The sequence below is a fragment of the Sander lucioperca genome, chromosome 11 (assembly GCF_008315115.2).
Source record: "Sander lucioperca isolate FBNREF2018 chromosome 11, SLUC_FBN_1.2, whole genome shotgun sequence".
NCBI classification, from domain to species: domain Eukaryota; kingdom Metazoa; phylum Chordata; class Actinopteri; order Perciformes; family Percidae; genus Sander; species Sander lucioperca.
Genome location: NC_050183.1, coordinates 6833297 through 6851031, shown reverse-complemented (window position 1 = coordinate 6851031; position 17735 = coordinate 6833297). Strand labels below are relative to the sequence as shown.

General features: G+C 40.6%; 1 protein-coding gene across 2 annotated transcripts; it reads left to right on the top strand.

Moving 5' to 3' along the window:
* The first annotated feature begins 440 nt into the window (after positions 1 to 440).
* lhx4 (LIM homeobox 4) lies at positions 441 to 12662 on the top strand. Of its 2 annotated transcripts, XR_004898862.1 has the most exons (7): positions 441 to 871; positions 4785 to 4956; positions 6711 to 6913; positions 7491 to 7645; positions 8823 to 8994; positions 9858 to 12119; positions 12154 to 12662. XR_004898862.1 is itself a non-coding variant. In XM_031307484.2 (6 exons), exons 1-6 carry the CDS (start codon positions 793 to 795, stop codon positions 10244 to 10246), a joined length of 1170 nt encoding a protein of 389 aa, XP_031163344.1. In that variant the 5' UTR covers positions 441 to 792; the 3' UTR covers positions 10247 to 12662. The 2 variants fall into 2 exon arrangements, 1 of the variants encoding a protein (XP_031163344.1); XM_031307484.2 differs by having other exon boundaries at positions 9858 to 12662.
* The last annotated feature ends 5073 nt before the right edge of the window (positions 12663 to 17735 follow it).

Below are 17735 nucleotides of genomic sequence, written 5' to 3'. Positions count from 1 at the left end.
AAAACAAAGATAAATGTAATTATTTCCAGTGTTCCACCATCCCACTTTCTGATTATCTAGCCTATAAAACTTCAATTTTGAGTTCAATCTTTTTCAAGCAATCTGGTGCATGTTGAAGAAACATTTGTTTAGAAATGATCACACACCCTCATATGAGCAGAAGTGACATCTGCAAGGACAACTCTCCTTTCTTTATAAATGGACTTATTGGTAATTCCTAAAATAAAAGTGAACTGATCCTCAGTCTCCTGGCTGCATGGGGCACCCCCTCCTGCTCCTTCCCTGAAGGAGCCCTGCTGGCCCGGGGTCCCTCCAGGAGCTACTGCAGTGAGCTATTTATGGTCTCCAAAGGAACAAGGCCCCGCCTCTCCTGAGACATTTTCATATACCATGTTAGACGCCTCTGCTCCTCTCCTTTCTCCTCCTCGCTTGTACATCTATGGAGGATGCTTTCCGCCCCGGGGGCCTCCTCTTCCTGCGCTCCTATTGGCCCCCGGTGAGCCACTGCCGTGGTGACGTCAGGCCCCGCCGCCCCTGCAGCGCTGAATGGACCTAGCAGCCTGTCTGATTCACTCCAAAACAGCTCAGCACGGCACGGACATCATCCCGGGAATAGAGACCGTACAGGGATAGAGGCTTGGCGGGACAGCGAGGAGAGCTCAGCCTACAGAGAGGAGAGAGGCCTCAACATCAGCATCATCATATACTTTTTTCTCCAAAAGACAGGACGGGGAGTGCGCCCACCGTGTTGCGGGTGTATGTGCGTGCGTTTGTCTCCCGGTTTGGATCACGATGATGCAAAGTGCGGCGGTCCTACCGACAGAGAGTCCTGTAAAGAGTTTACCGGAGATTCTCGGAGTGCCACTGCAACGTAAGACATTATTACCCTCCTTATGTCGATTTTCAATCTGGAAACCGGTTGGCGAGTGCAACCTGTGCTGCGGAGTTTTGCTGTAGGGAGAGGGGTTTAGGTTACAGTAACTCGGCCGAGAATGAGGATGGGGAGAGGAGGCTGAACCTCTCTGTCTTAGATTGTCACGTACAGGCCAATGATGTGTCATGCTGCTTGTATTTCAACTAGCATAGACGTCTTAAATAATACTGATTATTGGCCTCAAAGCCAACAATGACTATCCCGCATGTCCAATTCATCTTTGCAGCCTCACTAGGCTGTAGTCTGCAATAGGATGCAACACGTATAGTGCAAAGGCACTTTGGTTATTCATCCCACCCCTAGAAAAAACGAGAATAATTTCTGCTATTTAAAGCAACAGTATTTCATTTTGCAGTTTGGCCTCAAAACTTTGCTGCATACCCCGTCAGGTTGTTGGGCTCACAGTGAGCCTTCCCAGGCAGCTGTTAATTTGTAAACGAGCCTGCATGGCCAAGACATCAGACGCAGTTGTCATCACCCATCAGACAAATGCACACTGACTTTGATTGACACTCATTACTAGGTCAAATAATTGCCTGATACAGTTTGTTTTGTCGTTTTCGTCTCTGAAGCAAGGCCTTGATATTAGTTTGTATGTTTGACAATTAAGGTCAGGATGTGAGCAGTAGTGATGAAAGCAGTAGTATTAGCCCGTAGTTCGTTTGTGCCATTATTTATTCAGGAGACGACCAAATATTTCTCACAGTTATTTTTCAGCATCTTATTGCATTTTCTACTTTTCAGTATCAAAGGCTAGAATTACCTTACATCTATTCGTCCCGGCGTGTTAATCTGTCCCAGGCCCTTTTTAATCTGATCGTGCAATCAAGATAGAAGTGCAGTGGGATACATCTCTGCTCTGACCTAAATATGCGAGTTAGTCAAATGTACAGATGGACCTATACTCTAACAACCTCCAAAAAACAAAATGGGATAATAAAGTGAGATAATTACTGGACGGTTCCTTGATTTCAAAACACTGATAACACGATGTTTGATCAAAATTGTTTCTTCTAGCTCTAAATATTTAGGCCAAATTCTAACACACATTTGGCTTCCAAATAACCCAAAATACAAAGTAATATTATTTTCTTTGTACCGCATTGTTGTCGCCTGTTCCGTGTAAACAAACCTAATGCAAAGAAAAATGCAGGTGAAATAGAATAACTTTATGATGCCATTTTAGAGTTCAGCAAAGTATTTAAACCTAACCAAATGACAAAGAGACTATGTGGTCGGCTTATGCTCTTTAATTTTATAAATCGAGTCAGATTAAAAGATTGGATAAAGATCCTGCCACTCAGCCCCCTGCAGTATAGCAGCATTCATCCTGGATTTAAACCTGGATTATTCCAGGAATAAAAGCAACAGAGAATGTATCTAAACATTTATTTTATATCATGGACAGAGTGCTCTGCTGACTCAGGGCAATTACACCCAAACTCTAACCTGCAGGCTATTATTCTGGGATATAGAGTGTTTACTCCACGTTTAATTACCACACATCATTTGACAATTGAAAGTATAAATGGCTGTCAGACTGCACTTATTCCACATAGAAAAAAACCCTGTTGGACTGAAAATGTAGTTCACTTCCTGTGTGAAATGACGGAGGTGATGAGACTGAATTGTAGAGTGAATTGAAAGAGTGGAGAGTGGTGGCAACAGATAGCAAGATATGAAGACCTCCTAAATACACGTCTCTCTCTCTCTCTCTCTCTCTCTCTCTCTCTCTCTCTCTCTCTCTCTCTCTCTCTCTCTCTCACACACACACACACACACACACACACACACACACACGCACACACACTGGACGGTGGACCTTGTGTCGTTGCCAAGATCGTGCTGCTTTCCTTTCAGCACCACTTCTGTCGCACCCGCTCAGCTTCACCCATCCACCACTTATCTCCAGATATTCAAAATGTCTCTAATTTTTCCTCATATAAAAAAAAGCCAAGACACAGATTCAAGTGCAATCCTTTCTAAATAACTTCTTACATCATCCCTGTTGAATTCACTCACTATCGAGGTTAAACAAAGCCAGTCCATCCTATGATCCTGTCTGTCTGTGCAGGAATGTTGCTCTGTATTTACTGTGTGCATCCTTTTATGCTGTAAAATGAAGCCACATAGGCCGGATATTTTATGCAAGTCATACATTTCATCTTCTTCAGAAAAACGCAAACTAATATGAAAAAAAATATGAGTTTGTTATTTTTTGGTACATTTAAACGTAATTCATTTTAGTCATAAATGTCTCGAATTAAAAGTAATTCAATGCAAAGAAACTAGCACAACTTTATTACATATCCTACATATTTACGGGCTGAACATGCATTTATATATAAAATGCGCGTGTCTACTTGTGTGCAAACTGCCTCGACCTCCATGTTGCATAACCCGAGAGCTTTGTTTTTTGCAGACTGTGTGCTGTGATGAGATTTAGCATAAGGCATCTTTGCGCTTTAGACGGTTATTGGTAGATGATGTTTTGTCTCAACAGTGAACAGCCTCGCTGCCGCAGCTCGTGTGAGCGCGTGTGTGTGTTGTGCCTGGTGTTTTCTCTCCATTTCTCCTCGATATTGATTTTGCATTATCAGATATCATGTGGATGTTTGACTAAGTGAAGCCACGAAAGAAAATGTATTAAAAATTGCATTGCTATTTACAGAATAATTGAAGAAGATTAAAGGTTGGTTTTCAGATGACACGAGGCCTTTTTTACAATATAAATAACGGATTGATTCTCTGTTAAATATAATGGAAAGGATAGGTTTACATATGATTAAAGACACAAACTTCAATGTCTATAAAATAAACCAGATTATGTACAACATATCTCGTGTTAGCATATATATGTTTAAATAGACTAAATTATGGCATTTGGTTTATTAAAGGTCCAGCTTTGAGAGGAAATATCTATTTCGTTATGGACAAACATTTGACTCATTGATTGATGAGTTAAATGCTACTTTTTGAGATCTGCAGTTTACTGTAGATCATCGATGCCGCTGCAGAATAGGTAACATTAGGGAATCAGTACGGTCTCTCTTTCTGTATGTGCACATGTGGTCTGCTTCCCAGTTGTGTTTTTCACAACCACTAAATTAAATTGAACCTCGTCTTGACCCTGATTTGCCACCATAGATCCTAGAAGCACATCTAGATAGATGATCAAGCTTCAGAGAAACAGCAATGGTTAACAAAATTAATACAAATCAATATGAAGTACGTCTACGTGTGCATTGCTGGGAAACAACTCTGAGTTCAGCACCTTGGACAGTGACGGACATTTTTCACAAAGCGCTTCATATAGCCTACAAATAGACTGACTTTTTTTAAAACATGGCATCCTCTATTTTTTATTGTTAACAAAGATGATGAAATAAAAAATAAAAAACAAATTCATAACGTAATTTAAAACGATTAAAAATAAGAAATCAGCGAGAGAAAAGTGGGTCAAAAATAAAAATAACTACTCTAAAAAAACTCTAAAGTTTTTGAAAATACGTGTATCTTTGAATATCATAAAGAATATAATATACTAATTTTCCTATTGTAAATCTCAATTGACCAGTTAATATTCAATGTAGAGACCGAGATATGTGCTTTTCAAGACTGACCTACAGGTTGAGACATGATGGAGGGAAAATCCACCTGTTTTGATGTGCAAAGTTCAAATTCAGATTAAAATTCATAAGCATGTATATAATAGTTGTTATTTTACCGTGTAACAACGCTTGCCTGATAACATTTATTTCTATGGATATCAGGGGTTGCTCACCTCTCTCTGTACTCACCGTGTGTGTGTGTGTGTGTGTGTGTGTGTGTGCTCTTGTTTCTCCCGCAGAGATCCCTCAGTGTGCCGGCTGTAGTCAACACATCCTGGACAAGTTCATCCTGAAGGTGCTGGACAGACACTGGCACTCCAAGTGCCTCAAGTGCGCCGACTGTCAGACTCCGCTGGCGGACAAATGTTTCTCCCGGGCAGGGAGCGTCTACTGCAAGGACGATTTCTTCAAGTCAGTTTCTTATTTCTTTTGTCTTAGTGATGAAATTATATATTTGTTCATAGTTAACCCAGGCTTTCTTTGAGTTGGTTTCTTGGCCTAAACTGTGAAAGCAAACATGGACTATACAATTCAAACAAGCTAGCAGAGTTGCCCCCAGAGAAAGTAACGTTGAAGTTAACATCTTGGTCGCGTTCACTACTAATAAGGGTGGAAAGTGACTGACTCTAACGGAAATAAGTCTTTGAATAATTCGTATATTTTTGATATTTACAAAACAGCCTACTATATTCCATCTGGTAAAAAATGTTAGCAACATTAGCTTAACTTGCTAGCCTAACGTTAAGTTAGCTACTTTTCGAAGTTGCTATTAGCTTATTAGCATAAATCCAGTGTTTCTCGTTTGTATATTTTTGTTTAGGAATTTGTGCAGCCTTTGTATTTTATGGAATGTCATGCTTTATTGTAATAAATTAAGATAATCTAGTTATTTTTACAGTAAGTTTTATCAACCTTATTATTTATTTCTTTAACCAAAATATCCACAGGGAGAGCTAGTAAATTAGAGAGCTAACGTTAATAATATTACATGTAGTATTTTAGTGAATATTTTTGTGTGTCTAATTGTTGGTATGATTTTGTATTAAACACCTATCACTTTGCTGGTCTGTTATAAATGGATGTCATTATTACTCAGCTCAAGGCACCATGTTGGACTATATTTTATGATTATTTCTTTTTATTTGTTTAGGTTTCCATAATATTCAGAATATTTTATGATTTATTTATTAAGGTATTCATAATATTCATATTTCTACATAATTCACCTTTTTACTGGCTGTTTTGTCCTGCTGACATCATAAGAAGCAAAAAAAATTCAAAACAAGAGCTCAAAAACCCTTTTCTGTTTCTCTCTTTATGCCATTTTCCCCCTATCTTTCTTTCTTTCAAACGATTGGATTTTTGAGGCATTACAGAAGACAATTGAGTTTGACTTTTATCCAAAACAGGATCAACAGATCCAGGCTTTTCACTAAATCATGTTTGAAAGGTTTTAATGCTCAAAGCTTGAATGAGACCTAAAGAGCTCTGGAGTCTTCACTGAGAGCTAACAGTGTTAGTCGACCCTGGGGGACAGCAGGGGGACGTTTGCATGTTCAGTGCTGTGGTGAGGGACACGTGTGTGACTGGAAAACACAGACATACACACACATGTAGACACACAGATTCAGTGGTGTATGCCTCCCAGTCGTGATTTGGAGGCTTCACCTTGCTCTTTTTATTTCTGTGGGTTGGTTGTGTGATTTAAAGCCTCTCCCGAGTCAGTGTTTTATTGGTTCTCCTCAGGGTGTGTTTACTGTGGGCACCCCTCCTCCTCCTCTTTCTCTTTTTTTCCTCTTCCTCCTCACACACACACACACACACACACACACCCACGCAGACACACACACACACACAGAGGCGTGCACACACCACAGTGCATTGATCCTCTCCATCCATCAGGTCTATCGTTAACAGAAATGCATTCCAGTGCTGATTTTTCTCTCTACAACAGCTGGAGCTTCTATTAATACAGACACTGTGCCATCATTCTTGGCTGCAGTTAAAGAAATATCTGTCTGGCATGTGAAATTTTAATCTCGGTTGGTCTCGCTATCTCCACCAGCCTGTAAGGTGGGCATAAATGGGAAGGATGTCAGTCTATCCTGCTGGCGTTTTGCATCAAATGTTCTAATGGCTGCTCCCTTATTCATGTTTTCCTGCAGGCGTTTTGGAACAAAATGTGCATCATGCCAACAGGGGATCCCTCCGACGCAGGTTGTGCGAAAGGCACAGGACTTTGTGTATCACCTGCACTGCTTTGCCTGCATCATGTGCAGCCGACAACTGGCCACCGGGGACGAGTTTTACCTAATGGAGGATGGAAGGCTTGTGTGCAAGGTGGATTATGAGACTGCAAAACAAAATGGTAGGTCTGCATGCATCCAAAAAATTAAGCGGCAACATTAGCTCATACTCAACTTAAATCCAGTCAATTTAAAAGAAAAATACAGGTTGAAACTTTACTTAAAACGATTTGTTTCAACAATCAGCACTCCTTTACATCCCTACAGTCAGACACAGCCTATGTGAGTCAGTCTGGCTTAACTTACATCAGAATCACAGTAGAGGATGTGACAGATCAAGCTATGTACACTGAGTAATGCAGTGAAATGACTACTGACTGTGGATCTATGTTGTTTGTGGTCTGGGTGTGTATGCTGTCTCTCTCCCTCCCTCTCTTCTGAGATTTCCATGCATCTCTGATTGATTATGTAAAGTGAAGCAGCCCCAATAACTCCGTTACTCTGGCACTCCGGCTGTGTAGATTTATGTACTCTGCTGTGGGAGTGGGACAGATGCACAAGGACAATAATACACTTCCATACATGACCATTCACTTCATTTAACGCATACACTCCACGCAAAGGCCAAGGGGCACTGACTGTTAAGGCAACGTGACAAATGTAAGAAGACGTCACTCACACTTGTAATGATGTTTTCAGATGATTCAGAGGCGGGGACCAAGCGACCGAGGACCACCATCACGGCCAAGCAGCTAGAGACCCTCAAAAGTGCCTACAAAAACTCGCCGAAGCCGGCACGCCACGTCAGAGAGCAGCTGTCCTCGGAGACGGGGCTGGACATGAGAGTAGTTCAGGTAGAGGGTTTCGTCTTTCTTTCGTCCATATTCCTGCTAAAGGATCTCTGTTATCTCCAACCTGTACAAAGCAGCAAAAAGACATTAGCTCTTGATTTGAACATCTTTAAACTAGCAACGTTTTTTACTAATTATCCCCGTTTATCACGAATGTTTTAGCCCCGTATGACTTAATTACACACTGAAGTCCTTAGTTACCTAATGTTTGTTTTAAAATATAAATTATGTAAAACAGGCCTTTATTATCAGACTTTTGGAGCAAGAAATATTTAATTTTATTTAAAAAGTGATACAAAGACATGATACAAACACATAACCTGTTAATGATAAATATAAAACTTTATATATTTTATGACTATGCTCTGCTTTAACATTTCTTTCCACGATTGTCTTGCCTTTTCTTTTGATTTAATATTCAATTTTGAATCTTTATGCAACACCATTTTGAACCGTGTTTTTATATTTTGTTTATTATGATAAGTTAGTTGGTTACGTATTCCACCATGTATTCCAATGTGTTCACATTTTTTTTGTGTCAAAGAAAATGGTTTTAAGAGTTTAACATTTAAAATATCAAAAAAATGTAATACTATATTGAACTGAAAATAATATTATTCATGATTATTTGAATGATGAATTACAATATTAGTTAAAATTTTTTCATTTCATTTTTCGTTTATTATACAGGAAAAATGTTAAAGTAACAATAAGTTACAATATAAACGGGCCTGACTCAGTTTAAAAACTGGTTTGCAGCAGGTTCCTGTTCTGCAGAAACATAAAACATTGAACATAGTTACGGCACATGAGGACAGAAACATTTGTACAGGACATTAGCATGGGCTAGACAGATGCAAACACATAAAACAACAATACAAACAGTGCACACAAGACTTGGACAATACATGAACAATCAATGTGTGCAAGTGTAACTGTTGAGAAGGAACAGTTTGTATGCCTTTTTGAAATATGTGATGGATGGTAGTGTTCTGGTGTGATGAGGAATGTCATTCCAAGTTTTGGTGTTTGTGATGTATGAAAAAAGGATTTCTTACCATAGTTGTTTTTGTATGGGGAGACTGGAATGAGTGCCTGTGAAACTGACCTAGTAATGCGTACTGGTCTCATATTGTGTGTATTATGTTCACTTAATGATAATTGTTATGATCTCCGTCAGGTGTGGTTCCAGAACCGGCGAGCAAAGGAAAAGCGTCTGAAGAAAGACGCGGGTCGACATCGCTGGACTCAGTTTTATAAAACTGTCAAACGCAGCCGAGGAGGAACTAAAGTGGAGAAGGAAAGCTCGGCCGACGACGCAGGACTTAGTGACAGTGAACTGAGCTTCAGAGGTACGTATTGTGTAACTTAAACCGAGTCCATATCTCTTATTAGTTAAGAGAGAGATTCCTGAAAGGGAACTGTCAGTCATGCTGTCGTGCTAATGGGATTAAGGGAGCCTAAAAGCTGTTAAATGATCAGGTGCAGCAGCAATTGAATGTGTCTTTGTGGCAATTCATTTGTTTTCTTGCATTGTTCAATGCACGGTGTCAGGGAAATCCAAAACGGCATTCTCATTTCACATTCCCCTCACACCTCCCCATGGCTGCTGACGCATCCTCCTGCCACAGTTTGTCGCCAGGATGGAGCTTATTGGAAAAGAGTGAGGGTCCTTAGTGGGATGCAAACAACATTTTAGACATCTTTGTGTTATATAATGTTCACAAACCCCGTTTTGGGTAGTTATAAAAGTCTTCAAGCCACTTTTAAAAAGAAGGCCATTTTTATGAGAAATGAAAACATGGTGACAGAAACTCTATAAAGCATGTGAGGCTTTTAGTCAATTAGAGAGAAAGTGCTCTGGGGCATTGTTGATATTGAAACCACTCAGGGGAGGGATTGAGATGGAAACAACTATTTTGTGCTGCAGTAATTGCACACATACTGCACAGACCTCTTTTGTTAGAGAAGAAAGTAAAGTAGATCCTTTCTCACCAACAAAACTCAAATGCTTTTTAAATACTTAGCAGTGGCTCAGCGGCCCATTTACTGTACCTGTAAAATCCACATAATGTTGCCACAATAAATCTCACTCATAAAAGCACTTAACTGTATTGAAGTATAACAACTATATAATGCTCTTGCCGTTGACAGCACTGTTGATGTGTCAAAGTTTTTACACCCTTCATGCTAAGTGACGGTATCTCCTACACAGACGACCAGGTACTGTCAGATCTCGGCCACACCAACGGGCTTTATGGGAGTGTCGGTGACGTGACCAACAGTGCGGTGCTGAACGGCGGCTTCTCTGTTGACGTGGCGGGACAACCCTACCACGACATCCGAGCAGGAAGCCCCTATGGTCTTCCTCAGTCGCCCTCTTCCATCACCTCTCTGCCCGGCCACACCCCTCTCCTCAACAACTTGGGCTTCAGCATGGACAGTCTGGTGGTGCAGGGCGGGCCGGGCGGCGTGGGACAGGCTCTGAGGGCCATGGCAGGGGGCCCAACCTCAGACCTATCCACAGGCAGCAGTACAGGATACCCCGACTTCCCCACCAGCCCCGCCTCATGGCTGGACGAGATGGACCATTCCCAGTTTTGAATCTAGATCACGGCGCTGTGGGGGTACGACAAAACAGACTTTCACAAGGCTTTTTACATTTCTTTCTATCACCCTCCAAGACTGGTATGTTTTGTGGATTTGGGTAAAGAGGAGAAGGAAAAGAGAAGAAGTGTGACTCTCTGTCCCTCAGCAGTCGTAATGGTGAGGTAACAACCGGGTCAAGATGTGTGGTCTGAACAAAGTGTGATGAACACCTCCATGCCACTGAATGTTCAATCTCAACACTGTATCATACAATTTTTGGTATCACCTGACTTTATTTTGTTCTTACACTCCGAGAATGAGACTGAATGTTGGTGGATTAATGCTCACAGGGAAGGTAATATTGTCCCCCAAAATAAACCATCCCTGTCTAACAGCTACAACAATAGGGCTACATTCTAGATCAAAGTCCCTATGAGACCCAGGAGGCACCTGCATGCTTCTGATTCATAATGAGTAGGACTGCTGTCGGGCCATATCAAAGCCTGTTACATTGGCAATGCACTTTACTCTCCTCTTCTTTTTCTACACATATGGACAGGAATGCAAAAGAGGAAGAGAGAGAAAGAGGAGAGACATATGCACAAGGCAAAAACACAGTGTTTCATTGGGAGAGAAATTTACAAGAACAGTGGCACAAGTGTGAATTTTGAACCATGCTGATGTTTTTTAATGTATTGCTGAAGCTTACAAGTTATTAGGAAGTAGATGGCGGTTGGTCTGTCTGCCCGTCCGTCTGTCCGTAGAAACTGACATCTCCTCTGTTTGAATGAGGGCGAACACTGTTTACTACACAGCAGGCCTCTCTTCTATATTTATAGGTGCTTGACTTGTTCTTGTCTGTGTAAAAGCTGTCTGAGAGCGGACGTCTGTCAGTATTAAATTATCTGTTTCCAGACTCACCAGGCATCAAAGCTTATGTGTTGGAGGACAGTCAAGAAAACTAGGGTTTTGGAGAGATTCAACTCTTAACCATTCTAGTAATATATCACACATCTAAATTATTAATTCATTTCTTTGAATGCACAGACGTAAGACGAGTAGATATCCATTTATAAGACATGCAGATTCTTTTGCAGATATTAGTGACCAAATTAGATGGTTAGGCAAATACAAAACATTCAAAACACCAACAAGTATTACCAGGAACACAGATAAAAAGTCCCTTTGTGTTGGCTCTTCTGTTTCCTCAGTCTGATCCAGGCTTCACTTCGGTAATCTACTCAGTCCAGCAGAGCTCTAGCTTTGCCTGCTATCAACCTACTTACTGACCCCAGATGTGTTGTCAATCTGTTCTCCCTCTGCCTGGCCTCCATGTCATAGGGATTACCACAGAGCCCCCCACGATCAGGGCAGATACCCTACTGTCGCTTCAGTGCTGGCATGACCGCTAGGCTGATATGTTTATTACTGTACAGTTCAGGCCCCACGACAAATGAAATAGAAGACTAATTCTAATTCCCTTAAAATTCAAACTTTCTTCTAAAAATTTGATTTGACCTGTTGAGCATGTCAAAACAGAGTTTTAATCTGTGGGAAGGTTTGCTTAAAAACACATCCCTACTCCTATTTCTGTTTTGTCAATTGAAGAAAAGAAATCAATTCTTATCTGTGTGGTCACCTTTTCGTGAAAAAATGCCAAGTTCTTTTTTTACTAGAGCATCCTGTTTAAGAGCCAGAAAGCAAGTAAATCGGGTAACACTTTGGATTACAGCCCGCAAATTTCAGTGTAATTATCTAGTAAATACATGGTTTTAATGTTATACTTACCGTATGGCTATACCGGCATTCAAATATAAGTACAGGGGAAGATGACAATAGCTTAGGGAATATTTCAATGACATTAGTTGTGGTATAATTGATCTTAAAAGTATGATATACTTCAATAAATAACTGGAAAATAGCAATGTTAAAGAGTTTAAAATATGAAGTGTAGTGCACATTATTGTTTTTGGGGAACAAAACATTAGTTTTTCATGAACAAGCTAAGTACTTGCAGTATAATACATTTCTAATTTGTTACCCATTACTCCCAGTATTCTCCCCTTGTACATACCAGTAGATACCCACTAGGTGTTTCATTTGTACTTCATATGTACAAACTATTTTCAGTGTAATTTGCGGGCTACAATCTAAAGTGTGTAGTTAAACCATACACAAACACATTACTACTACAGTTTTGTCTATTCTGTGTTGCCTCAGAAGTTTGCATCTTAATTGTTGTAAATTTTGTACAGTTTGAAAACGTGTTGATCGTCTTGTTTAATGAACGCTATTTATTATTGCCATGTGTCTTTGAAAAAGATGTAAAAGAGAGCACTGAATTTATTCATTTATGCCTTCTGTGTAATGGTATGAACCGTGTACAGTCAAATCTATACGAGGAAAATAAAGCTGAATTGTCTTTGGGTTACCCCCGAGTGCATTTCTCTTTAATAGACCAGGCCTGTGGTGATGAATGTGCGAGTTAAGATTTTCAGCTGAACTTTGTTTTCAATATATCAAAAGAAAAATATCTGCTTTAGGTGTTTTTATTATTTTTGCCTTATCTAAACGCTCTTAGAGCGAGTTAACCCGCAAATTAATTTACCCATTGAGAGCATTTACCACACACTTAGGCCTCTATTCAATTGTAGAGATCCATTTAGTACCACCAACAGACAGTGGTCAGTCAGTTAACAGTGATTGATGCTGTTTTCCTCTCTCGCTCTCGGGGTGGGGGTGACAAGAAAGATACATGAAGAGAGAGAAGAAAGAGAGAAAAAAATAAAACAAGTGGAGAAACAGATGCCTCGCTGGCTCACTGATCCTCTCAGAGCTAAAGAGACACAGCAGCAGATTGCAGCGCTGCACTGTCAAATCTATTCTTAATCCCTGTACTGTTAACTAATTGTAGAGTGCTTTGTGAAATATGGGAAAATATGCTTTGTGGTCAGGCAAAGAGGGAATATGGCCCATATGCCAGCAGTTAGCTTGTATGTCAATATGTCAAGTTGCTAAAAAGACTATAATGTAGCTGTAGCCAGGATTTTCAAACACTGAGGCCATAACTCCACCATACACCCTGAGGGAATTTTTTTGACTAGCATGTTTTCTATAATTTTCATCTCCATTATTGATGGTCTAAAGGCTGTTTCAAAGCCGTCCACTGCTCCTGCATTTTTTGTAATTCTGGTGGAGGAATACTAAATACTTTAAATTTGGTTTTAATATTTGTTTATTGTTTTAAAAAAGTAATATTTTGATATGCTAACATCAGCATGCTAACATGCTCACAATGACAATGCTAGCATGCAGGCATACTGTACTATATTAAGCATCTCATTTTAGTATGTTAGCATGCTAACCTTTGCTAATTAGCACTGAACACAAAGGTAATGGGAACAGTTTTGCAGATTCTTAAACCCAAGTATTATACAAATTTTGACCTAATGATGGGGCTACATGAAAAAAATGGGGTATCACTGAAGTTAGTACAATTTACCCGGAGGAGAATATGAATGTCTGTACCAAATTTCATGGCAATCCATCAAATAGTTGTTGTATATTATTTCAGTCTGTACTAAAGTGGTGGGATGACCGACCAACAGACTGGCATCGCCATCCCTAAAGACAAACCGCTAGCTTTGCTAAAAGTATTTAAACCACCTTAAAAAAACAATACTGTCGAAGTGGTGGAATAGGAGGAGACCTTAAGGTATCGACCATGAACCACAATGTTACTGGTTTGCATCCAGCTGGGGGCTTTTGTTGCACACTGTTCCAATCTCTCTCTCCCCTCACTTCCCCCCATCTTTCTAAAGAAACAACCATCATAACTCCTTTGGAGGACATGAGCACAATGTCCTCATTTGCAATGGCCCTGACCTTATACGTGTGTGGCTGCTTGGCCTTTCGTTTTTAGTAGCCGTTGCTGCATTTCTTAAACCTCTCAGGTTACAGTGGATTAATTCCCTGTAACTATGGTGTTGGCTAACTATGTATAGAATTATAATGAAATTACACCACAGTGTACATCTGTATGAAACTCATTTGTATGCAGCAATGTGCAGCACTTGTCTGAGAGCAGGCCAACCTAACCCAAACTTAAGTGTTATCGATTCCTTTGTGTTTTAGCTATTCCTGTTACATTAAAAAAACAAAAAGCAAAGAGTCAGCCTGGTTGGAGTTTGCACGTTTGCATAAAACACCACAAATTGAGCTGATTTTTATTTAAGCATTGATTGGCTGGGCTATGGGCATTAATGGATAGGCTCTAATAGTATGGCCTTACAAAGATAAAAAGCCACACAGACAGTTAGGATAATTTACACGCCACTTACAGCACTAGTATACAAATAAATCTGTGGAAACTCCACCACTGTTGCTTTTGCGAAGATGACAAACACAAGCACAAATGCCATTATCATCGATCGCAAGGCTTTTATTACAAACTTCCTGAAGGAAACAGTTTTTTTTCTCCGTCTGAAGCAAAAGGGAATAAATTAACATGCAAAATAGATAGGATTTGTTTTGGCCCGAAAGTCAATCTCGCAGCATCAAGACAGGGCATTTTTCTCCCCAAACGACTCCATCGGGCCTGCAGTGAACAATGATCTGCAGTGAACAATGATCTGCAGGATGACGGAGTGAGTCTTAAAGAGGGGCTGGAGTCAAGCAGAGGCCTCTCAATGACACCCTCAAGGTTGTGAGCTCAATGCTGTTTTAATGTGAAACTGGGCTTTTTCCCACTCAATAATTATCTTGCTGCATGTATCAGATAGAAGACAGGCAACCAAAGGAGGAGGAAACCATGATAAATACTGTAGTGATGATAATATGTTTGCTGTATTGGAGGCCTCAGTCTCTAGAATAGTTCTCTGGAGGTTTTCATGTCCGTATTGGACACAGATGCTGTGAGAGAGTGTAAAAAGACTCTTTACTGTTAGTCTGAAAGAAAGCTCAGGTCCTCAGTGTCGGTGGATAGCAGAAACGCTTGTTCATCACCATAAACTACACATAAAGCTTTAGAGCTGAGCCTCAGAGAGAGAGACATACACACACACACACACAGTCCTGGGCACCAGTGAATGTGCCTAATATTAGTGGGAAGTGTTTCAGCAGCAGAGGGATTTCTGCTTACTGTTGGGTTCCCAGCCACGCTGCTCCGGGTGGGTGTGGGGGTGCTGCAGCGTAGCACAAAAGATGGGGGGGGAAGGGTTGAGGGTGTGGGGGGTAAAGGAGTTGCATTAAGAGCTGGCCAAAGCAACAACATGGTATTGCTTTACAAAGAGAAAGGAGTGAGGTAAAAGAAGAGAGAGCCAGTGTGAGAGAAAGATGAAAAGGGGAGTGATGAAAGTGGTAAAGAGTAGAGATGGAAAAGTCCCCCTGGAGGAACACACATCTACAAATACATCCCAGGTTCCCAACAAAAATACATCCATCACAAACAGGACAAAATACCCTCACTGTGGTGTCTGAATTAATATTTACATGCACATTAGTATCGCAGTTATGAGTCTTATTCAGGTATTTTTTCATATTGGGGATATGCTGTTTACATGAACTCTGGTTATTCATATCCCTGAACACATTATTCTGACAGTAACCAAGTTTCTGATCATCTATCTGCACGTGTCTTGATTTCTCAACATGTCACCAACTGAGACACCTCAACAGTTCAAAATGAACACATTTTGGTGTCTCGCTGTATGGACTCGGATTTAGAGTCTCCATCTGATCACTGGTAATGGAAAATAAGAGTGACAATACAATTTATGATCTACATTGCATTACTGAGGTCATACTTTCCCCTTACTTCAGCTTGTTGATCATCATTACATTACATCATTTACCATTATATTTCTTCTTTTAGTGACTAACTACTTATGTAACTTAAGTTAAAGTGGCACCTGCACACACGGCAGAAAATGATCAGAAACCTGGATAAGGTGTTTACATGCCACTGTCTACTACTGGAGCACTCCAGCTAGCATATCCAGGTTTCTCAAAACTAGGATAACGGTTTAGTGTGGTTTTTGAAACCAGGATATGGTGTTTATATGCGCAACATATAACACTGAAAAAATCCCCGATCATAACCATAACCATTCCCTGCCCCTCTTTTGTTTAATAAGGATGTAACTTGGGCTTTTTCAGGTAAATGTGGCCGTACTTATAGACAGTACGTCACGAAACATGTCGAGTCATCATCTCATAATTAGATAATTAATTGAATATTTACAAAAACAAAATGCCTACTATTCAACATGGGGCTGCCCCTTGGGGACACCATAAAGAATTGTTAGGGAATAAAAAGTCCCTCTGAATTTTCTTCTAAAACATGTGCAGTAGAGTATAAAGTTGCACAAAATGAAAGCACTCAAGCAAAGTACCGGTACCTCAAAACTGTACTTAAGTTTACTACTTGAGAAAATTTAGTTTATTACTTTTCACCTCGGAAAAATGTATAAATATTCAGAACGACTGAACAATCTTGGGCCTGGAGGGGTGTGTGAGTCTGCGGTTTGGAGAGGGAGGGAGCTGCAGTGTCAAAAGTATAGAACTCAGAGGAAAATTGAAGCCCCATAATGGAAGCATAATGGGCTTAGTGTCAGAGTCTTGCAGACGAGCCGGGGGGGAAGCTCGACTGCCGTCACCCTCTCTTACCTCTAGCCAGTATAACGGGGTTTAGGAATCAACAAGGAGACAACGATGGGCCCCAAACAGGCTTTAGAAATACACCAACAGCCTAATGGCTGGATGTGGATGGAATTCATAACAACAATATGGTCACTGGTCGTCTCTTTGTGGGATTGTAGCACATCATGTCTCAGACTCAGGTTGAATACTCAAAAGGTTTCCTCTCAACTCATGTTTGGTTCCTCCTCAAAATTCATGAGAGGTGAGGCAGACTCTGTGGCTAGAGTTTGCAAAAGTGAAGGATGACACTTTTGAAAAAGAATAGTCCAGGCTCTCTTCTTCCATGTGATTTGTGAAGGACAGGACATGGATGCATATACAGACATCATATGGAGACATTTTAATTCACCTCATGTATAGCACAGCTCACTTGCATCTGAATTCACTACAGGCCCTGTACAACAGCTGTCAAGACAAAAATTGAATTTGAAGTGGTGCCCCTGGCAATGACTACCAATGCCTGTTAGACCATCTACTGCTGCCATAGATCTGTGAGTGACTGACAGGCTGCAACCGGACATGTTGAGGGGTTATCTAACGCCTTGTGTCGAAGCAGATTTCCAGTTAAGTAAAACATGGGGGGATGAGGGCAGGCATGGAGCAAGGGAGGGTGTTAGAGAGTAAAGGATTAAGCTTTGTCCCCACTGTTGTGTGCAAAATGTACATTTGCATCTTCATGAAGCTGTAGTTAAGATGCAGGATCCAGATTTAGTGTATTCTCATCTGGTTGAGTGTGTGTGTGTGTGTGTGTGTGTGTGTGTGTGTGTGTGTGTGTGTGTTTGTGTGTGTGTGTGTGTGTGTGTGT